The 16,619-nt window shown below is 35.8% G+C and overlaps 1 protein-coding gene across 5 annotated transcripts in view; it reads left to right on the top strand.

Annotated features, from left to right (window-relative positions):
* Positions 1–16,619, top strand: part of ADGRB3 (adhesion G protein-coupled receptor B3) — a 714,356-nt gene that overhangs the window by 311,929 nt on the left and 385,808 nt on the right. For all 5 annotated transcript variants that reach the window (XM_077903497.1, XM_077903496.1, XM_077903499.1 and 2 more), the window contains 2 exons: positions 8,727–8,828; positions 9,200–9,306. In XM_077903497.1, the coding sequence (XP_077759623.1) occupies positions 8,727–8,828; positions 9,200–9,306 (209 nt within the window). The remainder of the gene's footprint in view (positions 1–8,726; positions 8,829–9,199; positions 9,307–16,619) is intronic.

Below are 16,619 nucleotides of genomic sequence, written 5' to 3'. Positions count from 1 at the left end.
GGTGTGTATGTAAAAAACACCATCTAATCCTCAAACAGGCAATGCAACACACATTGTCTCCTAATGAATTTAAAGTTTATGGTTTGCTACCTTTGAGACTTAGAGACAAATTCTTGCAAAATATATAAATGCCTTGTTAACCACTACAACAAATCTTGCTGAGAGTGTAAGATTCTCAGAGAATGGACTGAGAGACTTGTTTGATTGACAAGGGTCTACGGACCACCTCCTCGTGGAGTGATTTCTCTATGCTTTAGTCTCTTCGTGTTTAAAAAGAGATTTAATAATTGTATCTACTTCATTCTTATGAGAATGAGATGAATTTAAAAATGTAATGCACTTGAAAGAGTGCCTAAGTCATAGTGATACATGCATATTGCTGTTATAATTGTACATTCTTTCAACCTGACACTGATAAAAACCATTTCTATGTGAGAAATGTTATTACAAAACACGTTCGATAAGCGCCCTTCTTTTCCCCTAAGACCTAAGCAGCACCATGAATTCTTTACATGAGTGTGTTCCCTGCTGAAATTAGAGCTGTAAGCTGTGTGAGCACATAGACTATCTCATTCACCTCTGTGTCCCTCAGCATAGGGAATTCCCAAAACATAAGAATTAATGAATTGCCAGCCAGTGAAATCTGAAATTGGGGTCATGGGTAGTGCATTTTTTTTTATTTTTTCTTTCTCTTTTTCTCTTTTTCTTTCTTTTTTTCCCTTGCATGCCAACTCTACAGTGTAGAATCAATTTCTTTTTAATGCTGAAATTCTAGCATAGGGGTGAAAACTAATTTTCCACATCAAATTGATTTAAGCCCTGTATAATTTTTGCTATTTTTAAGAGACAGAAAATCAGTTTGAATAGACAGATTAACAGCTAATCACTAAGTAATTGCTACCTTGTTTTAAGACAGCATGCTAACTACATACTTGTGACTTCAAGTACCGTTGTATCTTACAAATGGGTTTTTATAATCTTCGCACTAGTGATAGCAAACAGTGGCATCTTTCAGCTGATGAACAGAGTTGCTGTTCCATTTTGCTAAGGCTTAAAAAATAAGCCCTTCATATTACCCTACAATAATATGCTTTTATTTTGAGCATAGGGATGTAAGCTAATTATGTATTTTCTAATTTACAAAATATACATAGTATTGAAGAAGAAACAACAGCACAAATCTGTCTCTTTAGCTTACGTTTTTGTCTTGAGCATTATCTCTGTAACCAACTGCCTTTTCGATAATATCAAGAGTTGCTCATATACCTCAAACTCAAAACTATTTTCAGCATATTCCCTCCCAACTGGTATCTTCCTCACCCGCTCTAACTGAAGCTGGATGGAGCACAGCCAGCCCTTTTCCTGGAAACCCAACTTTCATCTTTTATTTCTCTCTCTTCTTCACCCTCTATGTGCAGCCATGGAGCTGAGCGCATTTTCTGTACTAGATATTTTTTAATTCACCCCCTTCCAGTTGCCACTTCCTGTGATACCATGCCCCTTCCCTATCCCATTTAGGTTGTCATAGGACCCCCTGACTTTAGTCTCACTTTCTTTCAATCCATTCCCCAAACTGCATGTATAGCATTCAACACATTGTAACAAATTTTGCTTGCCCTTATATTCAAACTCCTAGTTTATCTTATCATTTATCACCCCTCCGACTCCCATAATTACCCACCTCTACTTATCCCCAAATTTGTCCTCTAGCCATTCTGAAGTTTTCCCAATTTTTTGGACATACCAGGTTCTCCTTGCTGCCTGGGTCTTCCCACATGTGGTTCCCAAGGCACACTTTTCCCTTCCTCACTGGCCAACTCCTACTTATCCTTTACACTTCAACTTGGAAATTTCTTTTGGAAATCTTCCAATGACATACTTTCCCCTAAAGTATTCCTAGAGCAGCCAGGACTTCTCAGATCACAGTGGGCATCCCACTGTATTATAATTTCTCCCCTTATTGTCTCCATCACCATCATGGAAGTTGAGAGACCTTGACTATTCTTGTTTGTTTTCTTCCCATGCAGTATCTTATAAAGTAATTGGCACATTATGGGTGCTTAGTAAATATCTGTGGAATGAATGAATTCCACAAGTGGCACTTTTGAGAGCCCAAAAAGTTTCCTCCTGGGGGCTTCACAAGCCTAAGATGGAAGAAAATAAAATTGTATTATAATATATGGGCTGTTTTGCTTTTGGTATGAGCACAAGTACACTTATTTTCTGGAGTAAACTTTTTATGAATATAATCTTCAATGGATGCCAAATCACCTTTGTCAAAATATTTAAAGCAGAAGTGGGATTTGACATTGCTACTAAAAAGCTGAAAATCCTGCAAATTTGCAAATTTGAATCTATGATTCCCTGTCATCTTCCTTTCTTAGTATTTGTGTACTGTGTCTCTCCATCTACAATGGAGAGAAGCACAATGAATCCAAAGCTTTATGAATTGATGGTGGAGAAAAACAAAGTTTGTTGACCTCTTTAAGTTTAAAAAATTACTGTGATTTTGTTTGTTTGCTAGTTTTGTGTTTTGGTCTGGGTGAGGGAGACCATACTGACTGTCATTAGGTAAATAGGAATTAATAATTGAGTACTGTGGTTGGATATATACAGATCACACTAGAGAATTCTGGCCAAGATTCCATGGACTCTTGCCAAGTCAGTCATAGCCCTATGAAAGTCAACTTTTGTCAATACCTGGTACCCTGGAAAACCCATTTTTGCTAATTTTTTAAGAAAACTATAGTAGTTCAACTCCCTCTCTTACTTTTCCTAAGTGAACATTCCTACCTATGCTGCTACTTACACACACTGTCCACTGTTCCTTGCAGAATCATCCTCATTCTCTGTCATCTTAAGTACTGAGGTAATGGAAAAAGAGATTTTTTAGGAAATATTTGGTAATTGTTAGTTTAAAATATATGTCTAGAGTTAATCCATCTATCATTTACTAGACTTGTAAGTACTATGTGCTCTAGGAGTGAAACAAAACAGAAAAACTATTGTCTTCATGGTGCACATTCTAGCAGGAGAAAGCAATAAACAAACACATAATAATTATGCAAAATAAGAAAATTAGAAAAAAAGGTGTATGAGTTATAAGGTTAACAGGCATTTTGGATGAAAATAAAACAGAAGGTATGTGAGTTTTTGAGAGAAGTCAGGAAATCCCTGAAAAGGCAAGATTTCACCAAAGATTAAAGGCAGTGCAGACACAAACCATGCAGACATTTGGGCAAGAGAGGGAGGGACATCCTGGAAAGAAAGAGCAAGTGTACAAGCTCTGAGGTTGAAGCCTTCCTGGAGTATCAGAGAAGCATCAAAGGGGTCAGTGTATGGGGGCAGGGGTGCTGAATGTGGAGAGGATGGAAGTTGAGGTAAGATGTCTGATTGAAAGGCCTTGTAAGTGAGGCTGGTTTTGTCACTAAACGTCGTACTTACTGGAAAAGAAGAAATTTTCTTTTTTCCCAAGTACTGTACCTTTAAATATATATATTATATATTATAATTATAATATATATTTAATATATATTATAATATAAATATATATATATATTAAAAAGGCGCTGACCCATATATTCCCCAGCTGACAATTACTACTTCTGCCCACCTTAATTTTGAACTTCATCAGTTTCAGCTGCGAGCCCGGTAAACATTTCACCCTGTTGGCCCACCTGTGCCATCTAGTGGTTAACGCTTGCAATTACCAGAGCTTCTGACCAGCCAGCCGACGGTGGGGGAAGGGCGCAGGGAAGGAGGCTGATTTTTGGCAGAATAACAATAGGTGTGAAGAGTTTTCTGAACCCACAACAGAGGAATGAGGAAGTCTAGGGTGCAAATAGTTTCTTCATTGGTTTGGGTCAAGATTAAATCAGAAAGAAAAATGAATGCTCTGGCAACTCTTTTTATGAAATGTTTTTCAAATTTCATCATGGAACTAAAGAAAATTGTAGTTTAAAAACATTGACAAACGGAATAAAATACAAGTGAAGTGAAAGTGAAGGATTACAAATAAAGTTTTAAGGAGAAAGATATTGAACAGAAGGTGGATGTGTAGATGGAACAAAAAAAAAGAATAATTAAGTGTAAAGTTTCTAATAGCTTAATTAATGGTGTACCTTTATTAAAAATAGACTAGCTGTTTTACATAGAATTCAATTATGTCATAAACTATGTATAATGTAGTTTGTGAGTTTTAACATTTATTATGATTTTCCTCTTTTTCGTATTCTAAAGTAGTTTTGGTTCACATTTATGGAAACACAGGAGAATGTGTGACCTGGTGTGGAATATTTGGAGGATGAGAATTAATTCTGTGCGGCTGATGTATAGGAGTATAAATATGAACCATAACCAGAATGCTAGCTTAGAGCTTGCTAGAAGGGCCTTTATTTATCACAGAGAGCATAGTTATCTTTATCCTGTCAGTATTGGAGAACCATGGAAAGGGTTTAAGCAGCAAGTTATGGGATTAAGCTTCATTTTGGAGATTACTTTGTTAATATGGCATGAAAATTGGATTAAAGGTAGAAGATACTAGAGAATAAATAGTTCCACTTTATGCCCAGTTCTCCAGCTCAGAAATCAGGCAATATTCTTCATTCCCCACATCATTTAGTCTACTACTTTCTAAATTTATCTGTGCCTACCCTTTCTTTTTTTTTTTTTTTAAAGATTTTATTTATTTATTCATGAGAGAGAGATAGAGAGAGGCAGAGGGAGAAGCAGGCTCCATGCAGGGAGCCTGACATGGGACTTGATCCCGGGTCTCCAGGATCATCCCCTGGGCCAAAGGCAGGCACTTAACCACTGAGCCACCCAGGGATCCTCCCATTTCTTCATCTGTAGTCTAAAGATCCTACCTAAAGCCACCATCGTCTCAGCACTGAAGGACTGCATTAACCTCTTCAATTGTCTTGCCCTACCTACTACTCTCCCATCCCTTTTGCCCAGAGAAAGCAAGCTGATCTTTTTTTTTTTTTTGCTTTAATTTTTTTAATTTAAATTTATTTTTTTATTTTTTTTAATTTTATTTATTTATTCATGAGACACACACACACACACACACACACACATAAACACACACACACACAGAGGCAGAGACACAGGCAGAGGGAGAAGCAGGCTCCCCACAGGGAGCCTGATGTGAGACTCGATCCAAGGTCTCCAGGAACAGGCCCTGGGCCGAAGGCGGCGCTAAACCGCTGACCCACTCAGGCTGCCCTAATTTATTTATTTATTTATTTATTTATTTATTTATTTATTTATTATTTAAGATTTTATTTATTTATTTATTTATTCATGAAAGACTGAGAGACACAGAGAGAGAGAGGCAGAGACACAGGCAGAGGGAGAAGCAGGCTCCATGCACCGGGAGCCCGATGTGGGATTCGATCCCGGGTCTCCAGGATCACGCCCTGGGCCAAAGGCAGGCGCTAAACCGCTGCGCCACCCAGGGATCCCAGGCTGCCCTAATTTAAATTTAATAAATTAACATATGATGTACTATTGGTTTCAGTAGTAGAGGTCAGTGATTCATCAGACTTATATAACACCTAGTACTCGTTACGTCACGTGCTCTCCTTAATGTCCATCACCCAAACCGATCTTCTTAAAATTAAAAATTGAATTATGTTGATATTTTGTTTAACCCTTAGTAGCTGCCTGTAGGTCCCTGCAGGCACTACTGTTAGCCTGTCCACCAGCCCATCACTCCATACTCCTAAAATTCTTCCCTCCAACTCCACTGCTCTGAGGCCCCAACCTCTTCTCTGCTCCAGGCCTTTGTACATACAGTGCACTCTGCCTACAGCACTTGCTGCACTCCAGGCAGCCAGCCAGTCACAGTAAAGTGTCACTTCCTCCAAGAAGCCTTTCTCTGTTCTTCAAATTTTAGATTGAAATAACATTCTGTAGTTCCTATTTGCAGAGCTTATCATAATTGTCCTCATGTAATGGTATGTTCAATTGCTTGACCTTCTGCCTCCTCCCTTTGACTGGAAGCTCCAAGAGGCCGAGAGTGCTGCTCTCATACACCACTGACTCTCCCTAGAACAGAGCATAGCACAGGTCAGGTAAATGCTGAGTGAACCAATGAGGTTCTCCCCCCTCACTAAGACCTCCTGCCCCCATCATAGCCTGGATAAGTTGAAGAGGTCAGAAGGGCACACTTGGCTCCTGAAGGGGGAGGGGTGGTGATGATGCCCCCCATCCCTCTCCTCCTCCATTCATCCACTCCTTTACTTAGTTTTTCCTCTAGAACCAACACATAATAAAAAGAATGTTTAGAATCTTAAATAATAATAATATCATGATTAATCTTAAATAATAATAGTTATATAACTATATATAATTATATTAATTATATAATAATAATAATAATAATTATTATTATTATTTATCTCTCTGTTGCCTATTTCCCCATGTGGTAAAGGAGACTACTAATCTCTACCTCATAAGATTATTGGGGAAGGTTAAATGAGTCCATGCATGTAAGACTTTTAATACTCACTATTATTACTATTACTATTACTATTATTAATACATTGAAATTATCTAAGGAAAGCATTTAACAAAGGAAAAAATTGGGCATGGATGATTCTGCAAAGGACATAGGGGCCAAGGACCAAGAAAGAACTGTCCAAGTGTCTGGTGGATCCCTGAGAGAGAATAATAGCTTTTTAGAACCCCAAAGAAAGTATTCTCAAGGAGGAGGGAGAAGTCAGAGTATAAAGCACTGTGGTGACAGTCCAGTGAGTGATGACTGAGATGAGTGCATTAGGTGTGGCCCTTAGGAGATCACTGGTGGGGTAAAGTGGAAATATATTGTGAAAATGGGGCTGGCAAAGGTTGAATTATCTGCTAAACCATCCACCAAACGAAGATTCCCTAAATTGGAAACTGTTCCTAAATATTTTAATGGGCTCCTAGATGATATATATATATATATAAACTCAGCATGAGAACAATTACCTTGAATAATTGCAAGTAGCAAAGAAGATACGCAGGAAGTCAAACAAAGGCTACTGAGGAGTTAGGATTCTAGACTCTAGTCCTGTTGATTCCTCCACCAGCTCAGTCGCCTTGAACAAGCCTCTTTAGGGCCTTGGTGCCCTCATCTGTAAAGAAGGAAATGGAATAGGTGATTTTCAGTGTCACTTTCAGTTCTAAAATGCCCACATGTTTAAACCATTCATCTTATCTTGTCTTACGTGTCCAGGCTGTGACAGGGGACAGGAGAGCTCAGGCTGGCCTGGCCCTTTCCCAGGACCCAAGAGCATGATTTGCCATGGAGTCTGCTGGGCCTACAACTAGTGATGATTAATAGAGGTGGAGTTATCATAAATCAAAAATCAAAAATTATAAAATGTTTAAAAATCACACACAAAAATAACTCACATGAAGGTAGGGACAGCCCCTCCAATATGGCAAGAATAGAAATAGCAGAAGAATAAATGAAGGGTTGCATCAGCTACCACCAGCCAAACACCTGTAACCACCCCCTTCCACACTGACCATGGAGATTAGCAAGCTGAGAACCCCTCTGCCCATTTTGTCTGATCCCCACCCCCACGAAGAGCAAATGTTTCTGCCCCTGCTACCCCAGATTAAAAAAAATATTATTTCAAGATTATAATTTCTTAAATTGTATTCTTGCCCACTAATAATTATAATATATCCTAATGATCTCATAAATTTGGAAGTAGAATCAGTGCCTGTTGATTATGATCAGCATGGATTAAATCATATATTGTCCTCAAAGGAAGAAATCTCTCCCAGGAAGTCACACTCATGTATATTCCTATGAGGTACTTATTTTTTTGGTCCTTATTTACTTATTAAAGGTTTTGATATATTCAAATATTGATTCATTTGTTTATTCAATTTTGAACAACTTCTATGTGCCAGACAAACCTTTAGGTGCAGGATACAAAGATGAGAAGACAAGATGCCAAGCAAGTAGGGAAAACAAATATGTGAACACATCCATGACTGTTCTGGGTGAAAAGCACAAGAGTAGGTGTCTAGAGAAAGGAGTATGCTCTATCCAGGAGCAAATTGTATTGACAGCAAGATGTTTAGACCCGGTATAGACAGACTTTACAAAGCCTTTGGCTTCCTATTAAAATATTTCTGGTAAACGTCTGTTATTCTTGAAATTCCCTTTAACTTTATCATCTCAGTAATTAAATTGAATTTTTGAAAATATGAAGGCCAAAAGATCAAATCAGTTTATTTTTATATGATGTAGTCTGATTGACATCATTGCTCTTGGAGGAAGAATAAAAAGTTACATATTTTTGCCCTTTATGTTTACTTGTCTTAACACTTAGAGTTAATAATTCTAATATGGCTTTCAGTTTATTGGAAATCATTTTATGGCACAATATTTCAAAACATTATGAATATTGGAAAGATTTTTGATTTATATGCTTGAATGTAATGTTCAATTTATAAGCAAATTCAAATGTCTTTTTAAAAAAGTCTCCACAGTATGCACTTTGAAAAGAAAAGAACATTTTTGTGAAGATTTTGAAGATAATGAAATGAAACCTGGTGGTTTTTTTGTTTATAAAGACATCACTAAGATTTCAGCAAATGATACACGTTAAGGAAAATAAAAGAGCTCTGCAGATAGAGAGATGCATTTGAGGACCGTTTATTGCCAATATTTACAAAAACAAACACTGCTGGCATTTGAATCCCTCTGTTTTAAATTGCAGCACCTTATGAAATATGCCCAGAGGATTATCTGATGTCGATGGTGTGGAAAAGGACCCCTGCAGGTGACTTGGCATTCAATCAGTGCCCGCTGAATGCCACAGGTAAAGTATGACGACCCACCCAAACCTACCCGATGATCACCATCCACGAACAGCATGCTATGGTTGCTTATGAAGTCATGCTTTTGTCCTCTATGCAAGATAAATCTGCCCAATAAGCAATTCATAAAGTAATTTTAGTAAAGTGCTTCATAGATGGAGCCAATGAAGAGACCTAGAAATTATTGCTAATGCAATGGTTTCTCTGTGTGATTCACATGGGCTATAAAAATCATCAGCGTAATATTTTCATATGCATGTTTTTTTAAGGCAACAGAATGTACAAACCCAATGCTTTTAGCCTGCCTCCCAATGATATGATGCCTTCTAGCATCTCTGTTATAAAGCTTCTCTCTGTTCTTTGTGACTCTCAGGCACCACTAGCAGACGCTGCTCTCTCAGCCTTCATGGAGTGGCCTTCTGGGAACAGCCGAGCTTTGCAAGATGCATATCAAATGAGTACAGACACTTGCAGCATTCAGTAGGTGCAAAGCCAGCTTTAGTACTTGCTCTGTTTCTCTTTTTTCTCATGATCGCTGTGTGAGAATTTAACCTTCTGCTTTCTAATCAAATCAGCCAAAATCTCTGAAAAAATGCCTGAAGGAAAAAGTGATGTGACAGAAAGCTGATTTTTAGAAGTCAGTGCTAAACTCTTTCATTCCTAGGATTTGGCTTTTTACGGATCCTGCTATTTAAATGAAAGAATTCCTTTTCGAGTGGGGACAAGGCCTGACCAAAATTTATTATTCAGTTTTATCTATAGGAGTTACACTGTATAACATGATCAGCGTAACTGTGTATGAAATAGCATATAAGAGTGACTTCAAAATACCATACATTTTTAAATTATGTTCCTTAACATTTTAGTACTTGGGAAATGATAAGCTGTGTCACTTAGGTATCAAATTTCTTCCTGCATTTTGACATTAAGACATTGAAAGAATGACAATGTGATTGCACCAATTAATTACTTGCAAAAGATTAAGTGGGCCAAATTTCTCAAAAATAGCCCCTCTGTTCCCACACATCATTGAATTATTCAAAAAATATGATGTATGAATATTTTGAGCACAGATAAATTTTGCTTGATTATTTATTGCTAGTCATTGTCATTATTGGAGACTATTGTCATTTCATCCTGACAATCAGGAGGAACTCCATCAATGTATAAAAACTGAATAAACATTGTGGGGTTTATAACAGATATGATCATGAACCAGCTGGAAAGGTGAACATTGACAAGGATGATGTTTAATTTTAAAAACTTTAAGTTTTGTTGAGATTATGTTTTCTTTTAACTTTTTTACTGTCACCCACATATATACACAATTCTTTTTTTTTTTTAGAAAAATCTAAAGAAGATTCTTCCTTGTAGATGGAGATTTAGCTCATACAATAATTACTCATACTGATGAAGTAAATATACTTGATTATTAAAAAAACAAAAAAATCACATTAAAAAATCCAAAAACAAAATGCTAATATGTTTACTTACCAAATCAGTAATAGTAATTGAATTGATAATTATGTAACTACTCAGAACCTTATTCCTATTATTAATACATATATAGATGTACACATACGTATACATATGGGTGTTACACAGAAATACTGACCTACTACATGTCAATATATGCTGGATACACACAAATACCTATATTTAATAATATATATTTATGTGTATATCAGTAATTGACATTTGGCTTCACTGAGCCTTATTTCTGTCAAAATTGAAATGTGTGTGTATATGTATGTATACACATACATACACATGTATACACATACACATACATATACACACATATATACACATATATACACAGAGAATATAATATGTAGCTTTGTTTTATGATATAAAATGTAAGAATATGAAATGTAAAATTTCTTTTACTAATAACTGTCAATACTCAGACCAATATATTTAAGAATTAAGATTAACCAAAAATGTCCTTATGAATTTAATTTTTCTCTAATTATAGACATTCAACTTTGTCTATTTAATCCTAATAATATCCATATTCAACTCTTGTTAATCCAGTAATGAATGGAAATAATTGCATATATTAAGTAAATCATAAATCAATTCTTATAAATTTGTTAATAAGAAATATCACTTGCTTGCAGAAAGTTTTTACTTTCTAAATTCAGTGCTTTATATAGTAATATTTATTTGCTTTTTTAACATTTTATTTATTTATTCATGAGAGACAGAGAGAGGGGGAGGCAGAGGTAGAGGGCAGAGGTAGAGGGAGGCAGAGCAGGGAGTCTGATGTAGGGCTCCATCCTAGGATCCCGGGATCATGACCTGAGCCGAAGGTAGATGCTCAACTGACTGAGCCACCCAGGCACCTCTAAATAGTAATATTTAAATGAGTTTGCAGTCTGTGAGTACAGATCAACTGATAATGAACAGAAACAGAAACACTCTGTGAAATAGAAGAATTGATCTCAAATTGTGAATTCCATAGAAATCATTCAATCAATAATTTGACAGCCAATGCATCTATGCCTTTGCTGACTGGCATACATAAATCAAATGCATGATATTGTAGAATAAAAAGTAGTGTGTGTATTCAGCTCCTACAAAGTACTAGACAGGCACCAGGGCACTTTGATGAACCAATTCCAATGCTCAAAATACACAAGGTGGATATCCCTGCATTGGCTTATTTACAAAGAATCTGAAAATCTACAGGAGAACAATCCAGTTTTGTGAGGCAAAGAATGAAAGTTGTGGAGGTACAATTGTTCCAAAGCTTAACATCTTTTCTAGAGGCCATGCTACCTCCTGAACTTTTGATTTGAAACCATCTGCCCTAAATTCTGGTAGTGGGGGCAGATTCAGGTTTTGTGTTTTTCAGAAAAGTCCTGTGATCTCAAGTCTTGGTTTATTTGCAAAATGAAGCTGGTAGCATCATCTTAACATCTCTGGAGATTTTAGAGAAAAGCAAATGATATACCATATATGTGAAATGCTTACAGATTCTAAAAGATCTTTGTAACCAGGAGGTATTAATATCTACATGTACGGAAAATACATCGAATTAAAATATTATCTCAAAAAGAGTAAAATTTTAGAACTGAACATATTATTAATGTAAACTGTACATGTGGAAAAATATAAATAGATACAGATGGAGGAGTAGATAGGAAGGCAGATAGATGAGTGGTTAGAAGATGGGTATATAAGATTGATGTTACACGTATTATCACAAATGAATTATGGTTATATACACATACAGAAATATACACACACTTTCATATGCATACATACACACATCTAGTACTTGCCTATGGGTCATGATTTTCTTTACATATTTAGGGAAGTATAGGACAAATCTGTGCCTTAAATGATACTTACCTGATACATCAACTTAATCATGTGTATTCTAATAAGTCAACTGGAGATGGAAATAAAGCCAACTTCGCTTCATACTCTTACTCCTGTTGCTTCTCATGCTTTGTCTGAGTAGCAAAGTTAGATAGTACTTGTGATAAAAAATAGTTCTGATGCCATAAAGTCTAAAATTACTTTGAAGTCTCTGTATCTTCTCCTTTAGTAGAATATTATTTCACAATTTAATTGTTCTATTTTCTTTAAGAGATTTCATTTTTGCCCCCTTTCTACTTATAAAACTCATTAAATGTTGTTACCTACTACAGAGAATTACTTTAAATAGGTAGATGTTTTCCAACTCTTTTACATGTGCATATGCACATGTACAATACATGTACATATCCACATAGATTACAATATTTTAAATACCCATTTTACAAAATTATATGTAATAAACTAAGTTTGAAAGGACATTTTTTCATCGGTGAAAACATTAGTTCAGTATGTTCTGTGAACTCTCATAATTATAACCAATTGAGGTAAACAGATGAAGTTGTTAATCAGTTTAATATATAAAATCACTAATCCGTCACACTGAACATTTAGTTTGAATTCCTTGAGGACAGAAACCATGTTTTTTTTTTTAATCTTTATTTCTCTACCAACGAACACAATGCTAAGCATATACTAGATATTCCGTAGATGCTTATAAAGAATGACTCTGCCACTTTTCTAATCAGTAGGAGCATAGTGGCAGCTGGAGGGTTCTCAGGTGATACACCAGACTTAATGTTCATGAATTTTAACCACATGAAATTAATAAGTATTATCCCTCATGTGGAATTTTCCTAGCCCAAAAGTATCTAGAAATGTGGAGTGATTGATGACATTATTTTATGAAATTATCTGGCCATTGCAGAGGAATTTCAATAAGCTAATAATCAGGAAGTTGTTGGAAACCTTATAAGATATAAAATTAAACATGATCCAACTGTTATTTATAAAAAAAAAACAAATCACAAATGAATGCACAAAATTTTGAAACATTGAGAGTAGAATAAACTGTAATAGGATTCTTGAAAGTCCTGTATTAGCATAATACTTCCTTTCAAATTCTGGGATATTTTCTGAATTTTATACCGTACAAAGTAGGAATAATTTTAGAATCCAATGAGAAACAGGTAGAGGAGTCGGACAAACTGAGAAAACTATTTTTTGTTACTCATAAAGCTCTTTGAAGAAGAATGAATATTGTGGGCGAAGTGGGGCAGGCAGTCTCTCCCTGGATTAAATAAACAGATCTCACTGTGTCAGGTATACCTGGGGAATCACAGACAACCTCTTCCTATCTCTCCTTTCTCTCTCTCTGAGAGAGAGTTTTTCTTGTTCTCTCTCTCCCTCCTCTCTTTTACACGCATACAAATACACATACATACATGCACACACACATGCACATACACATACACTCCCCTACACTTGAACTGACAGACTCCATAGAACTGGCAGGATATATATTTCTGCATGTAGAGAGTTCTAAAATAAAAGTTGAACCAAATGTACCAATGCCTTTTCCTAAATTCATTAGGCATATGCCATTCCTCTTTCCTTGGAAGTGAGTGATAGAAGATTGAGAAAGGTCAAAGACATTGCTCTAGTGGAAGCCTTCCATATGGAAATATGAAGAGTTAGGTATAAATGTTCCCTTTTAAGTCATTGTCCCTTAAAACTCTTACTTTTCAAACCTTCATTTAACAAACAAATAAATATGGAAGTAGGAGCAGTAGTCTATCATCAAAAGGTTGACTTTGTGGAAGGGGATGTCAAAGAGCTTGAGTCCTAGTTTGAGAACTTGTTTCTCCTGTGGGTGGTTTATTAGGATAGAGAGATAGAAATAGAGATATCTTCCCTTAGGGGAGGCTTGAAGGAAGAAGGAAATACAGAGAGGGAAAGAGACCTAAAGAGACAAAGACAAAGAGAGAGACAGAGAATAGATGTACTGCTTTTTTTTTTTTTTTTGTATATTTTCTACCTTCCAGGTGAATTTTGCTCCATTGTAATAAAACTCTTCACATATAACAATTTTTGTACAATACCTCATTGCATAAATACCTAGCACACTGTCTAAAAGGATAATACTTTTTTCTTTTTTTTTTTTTACTTTACTTTATTTTTCTTTATTTTTTTTCTTTACTTTATTTTAATTCCAGTGTAGTTAACAGACAGTGTTATATTAGTCTTAAGAATACAATATAGAGGGCAGCCCGGGTTGCTCAGCGGTTTAGTGCCACCTTCAGCCCAAGGCCTGATCCTGGAGACCCGGGATTGAGTCCCGCAATGGAGCCTGCTTCTCCCTCTGACTCTCTGTGTCTCTTGCGAGTAAATAAATAAAATCTTTAAAAAATATAAAAAATTAAAAAAGAGTACAATATAGTGATTCAATGAGGATAATAAATTTTATTACTGCAGCTTATTTAGAGGAAAGACAATAGCCACTACAGTTTTTGCTTACAACAGATATTTATTGAGTCAAAAAATATGTAAGTCTTGTTTTTTTTTAAAGAGCAATTAAGAAACAAAGATCCCAATACTATGTCCCAGCCAGCCAGGAGAACTAGCAGATGATTTTTGTGTTCAAATAGTCATTAATTAAGTGGAAGTAAGTGAACCTGAGATACAGGACTTACTTGATCTGACAGTTTTTTGTGATATAATATGGCTGGAACACAGCAGATGATGGTGAAAGCAGGGAGAAGAAGCTAAATCAGAGGTTTCTCAATCCTGGGTGAACATTATGATTGCATGGGAATTCTTTAAAAACATCAATAGTGGGGTCACCCAGGACCAATTAAATGGAACTGTTACCATAGTACACATTCAGTAAGTGTGAACTATTATTATTACTAGTTGCAACATTATTTGGGCATTCATATACACATACCTCTAATTACATGACCCCCTCCTGGAAGAGTGTAGACACCCTTGTTAAGTTCTCATGACAAGCACTGGATGCCTCTTTGTTCTTGTTGCCAAATTTCAAGTTTGTCAGAGCCCTCACTCCCAGAGCTCAGATAATTATTGAAAAACTCAACAATGCCAAGGAAAAGTTGAAGAACGTTATTTTCTTTAAAATGGAGAGAAGCCTCTTATTTTCATTCAGGAGCACAAGTTAAAGTTTTAGGATCTGAGTTCAAGCTCACAATTCCAAACTATCTAACTATGTGGTCCCGAATAAAATTCTGAGTTCACAGAGTATTCAGCAAATAACAAAAACTCACATTTATTGAATGCTATCTACCCTAAAGAAGTTGATGGGGGAAAAAAAAGAAGTAAGATGTTAACTAAATATTGGAGTTCTAAGCAATTCATATGTTAAAGTTCACAGTATATTTCAAGAAGATGACAGTGCATATTTTAGACTTTATATCCTGTACAGTCTCCATTCTAACTATTCAACTCTGCTGTCATAGCACAAGAATAGCCATAAACAATAAGTAAACATGATAATGGTCCATTAAAACTTTGTACAACAACAGGCAATGGGCTAGATTTGACCCACAGGCTAAAGTTCACTAACTTCTGTTCTAAAATATACATTTTAAATGGTTTTTGTTTGTTTTGTCTTGTTTTTTAAGATTTCAACTCTTGTAGAATTCTCCATCAAAGAATTGACAGAGACTATTTTGTCCTTTTTTCTTCTCTATTATCTTTAATAATTTAACCATAGTCATTTTAAATTACTTACCAATGAAATCTAATATCTGGATAACTTGTGAATGGGCTTATATTATTAATCACATCAACTGGCATATATACTCATTTTTATTAAGTGCCAGACATTGTGTAAAAGCACATGTAGGGTTTAGATAAGGTCAGTGTCCACTAAAAGCATTCCTCCTTTTCTTTGTTATTCATATACAGTGAGGAGCTGATACTTCAGTGCAATCAACTTTTGATCTGGGTTGAGGATGATTTGCAGTTTTAGTAAGACTATTTCTGTTTAGTCCTCCTTTCTCCACTGTGTATGTTAAAGGCTTTGGATGGAGAGCCTATGTTTGCCTATCCCATCAGCACTGAGAAATTGGATTCAGTTCTGCCCTTCAAAAGGTACCAGCTCAGTGCTTTCTGCCCAAGCAACTTCAAATTTGTTTCCAAATGCATACTTAACAAGGATGGAGAAAATTATACTCTGCATTTTAGAAGTTTTCATCTTAATTTCTCAGCTTCCTACACATTTCAAAAACTTACAAATGTCTCATGGAGAAAAATTCCAGTAAGATTTTTAGGGATCTTCAAATTTCTAATACATTTCCCTAACCCTGGGCAACTGAAAAACATTAATTTCTCTTTCTTCACTAGAGCTCCTCTTCCAGAGTTACACCTGTCCCTCATTTTTTATCCAGATTTAACAAACCCCCACACCCATGACTAAAATTATTGGTTACCTTAGAAAGGATCTC

This window comes from Canis aureus, chromosome 7, assembly GCF_053574225.1.
Source record: "Canis aureus isolate CA01 chromosome 7, VMU_Caureus_v.1.0, whole genome shotgun sequence".
Lineage (NCBI taxonomy): Eukaryota > Metazoa > Chordata > Mammalia > Carnivora > Canidae > Canis > Canis aureus.
The sequence above is the reverse complement of the archived record's forward strand: the minus strand, read 5'-3'. Positions and strand labels throughout refer to the sequence as shown.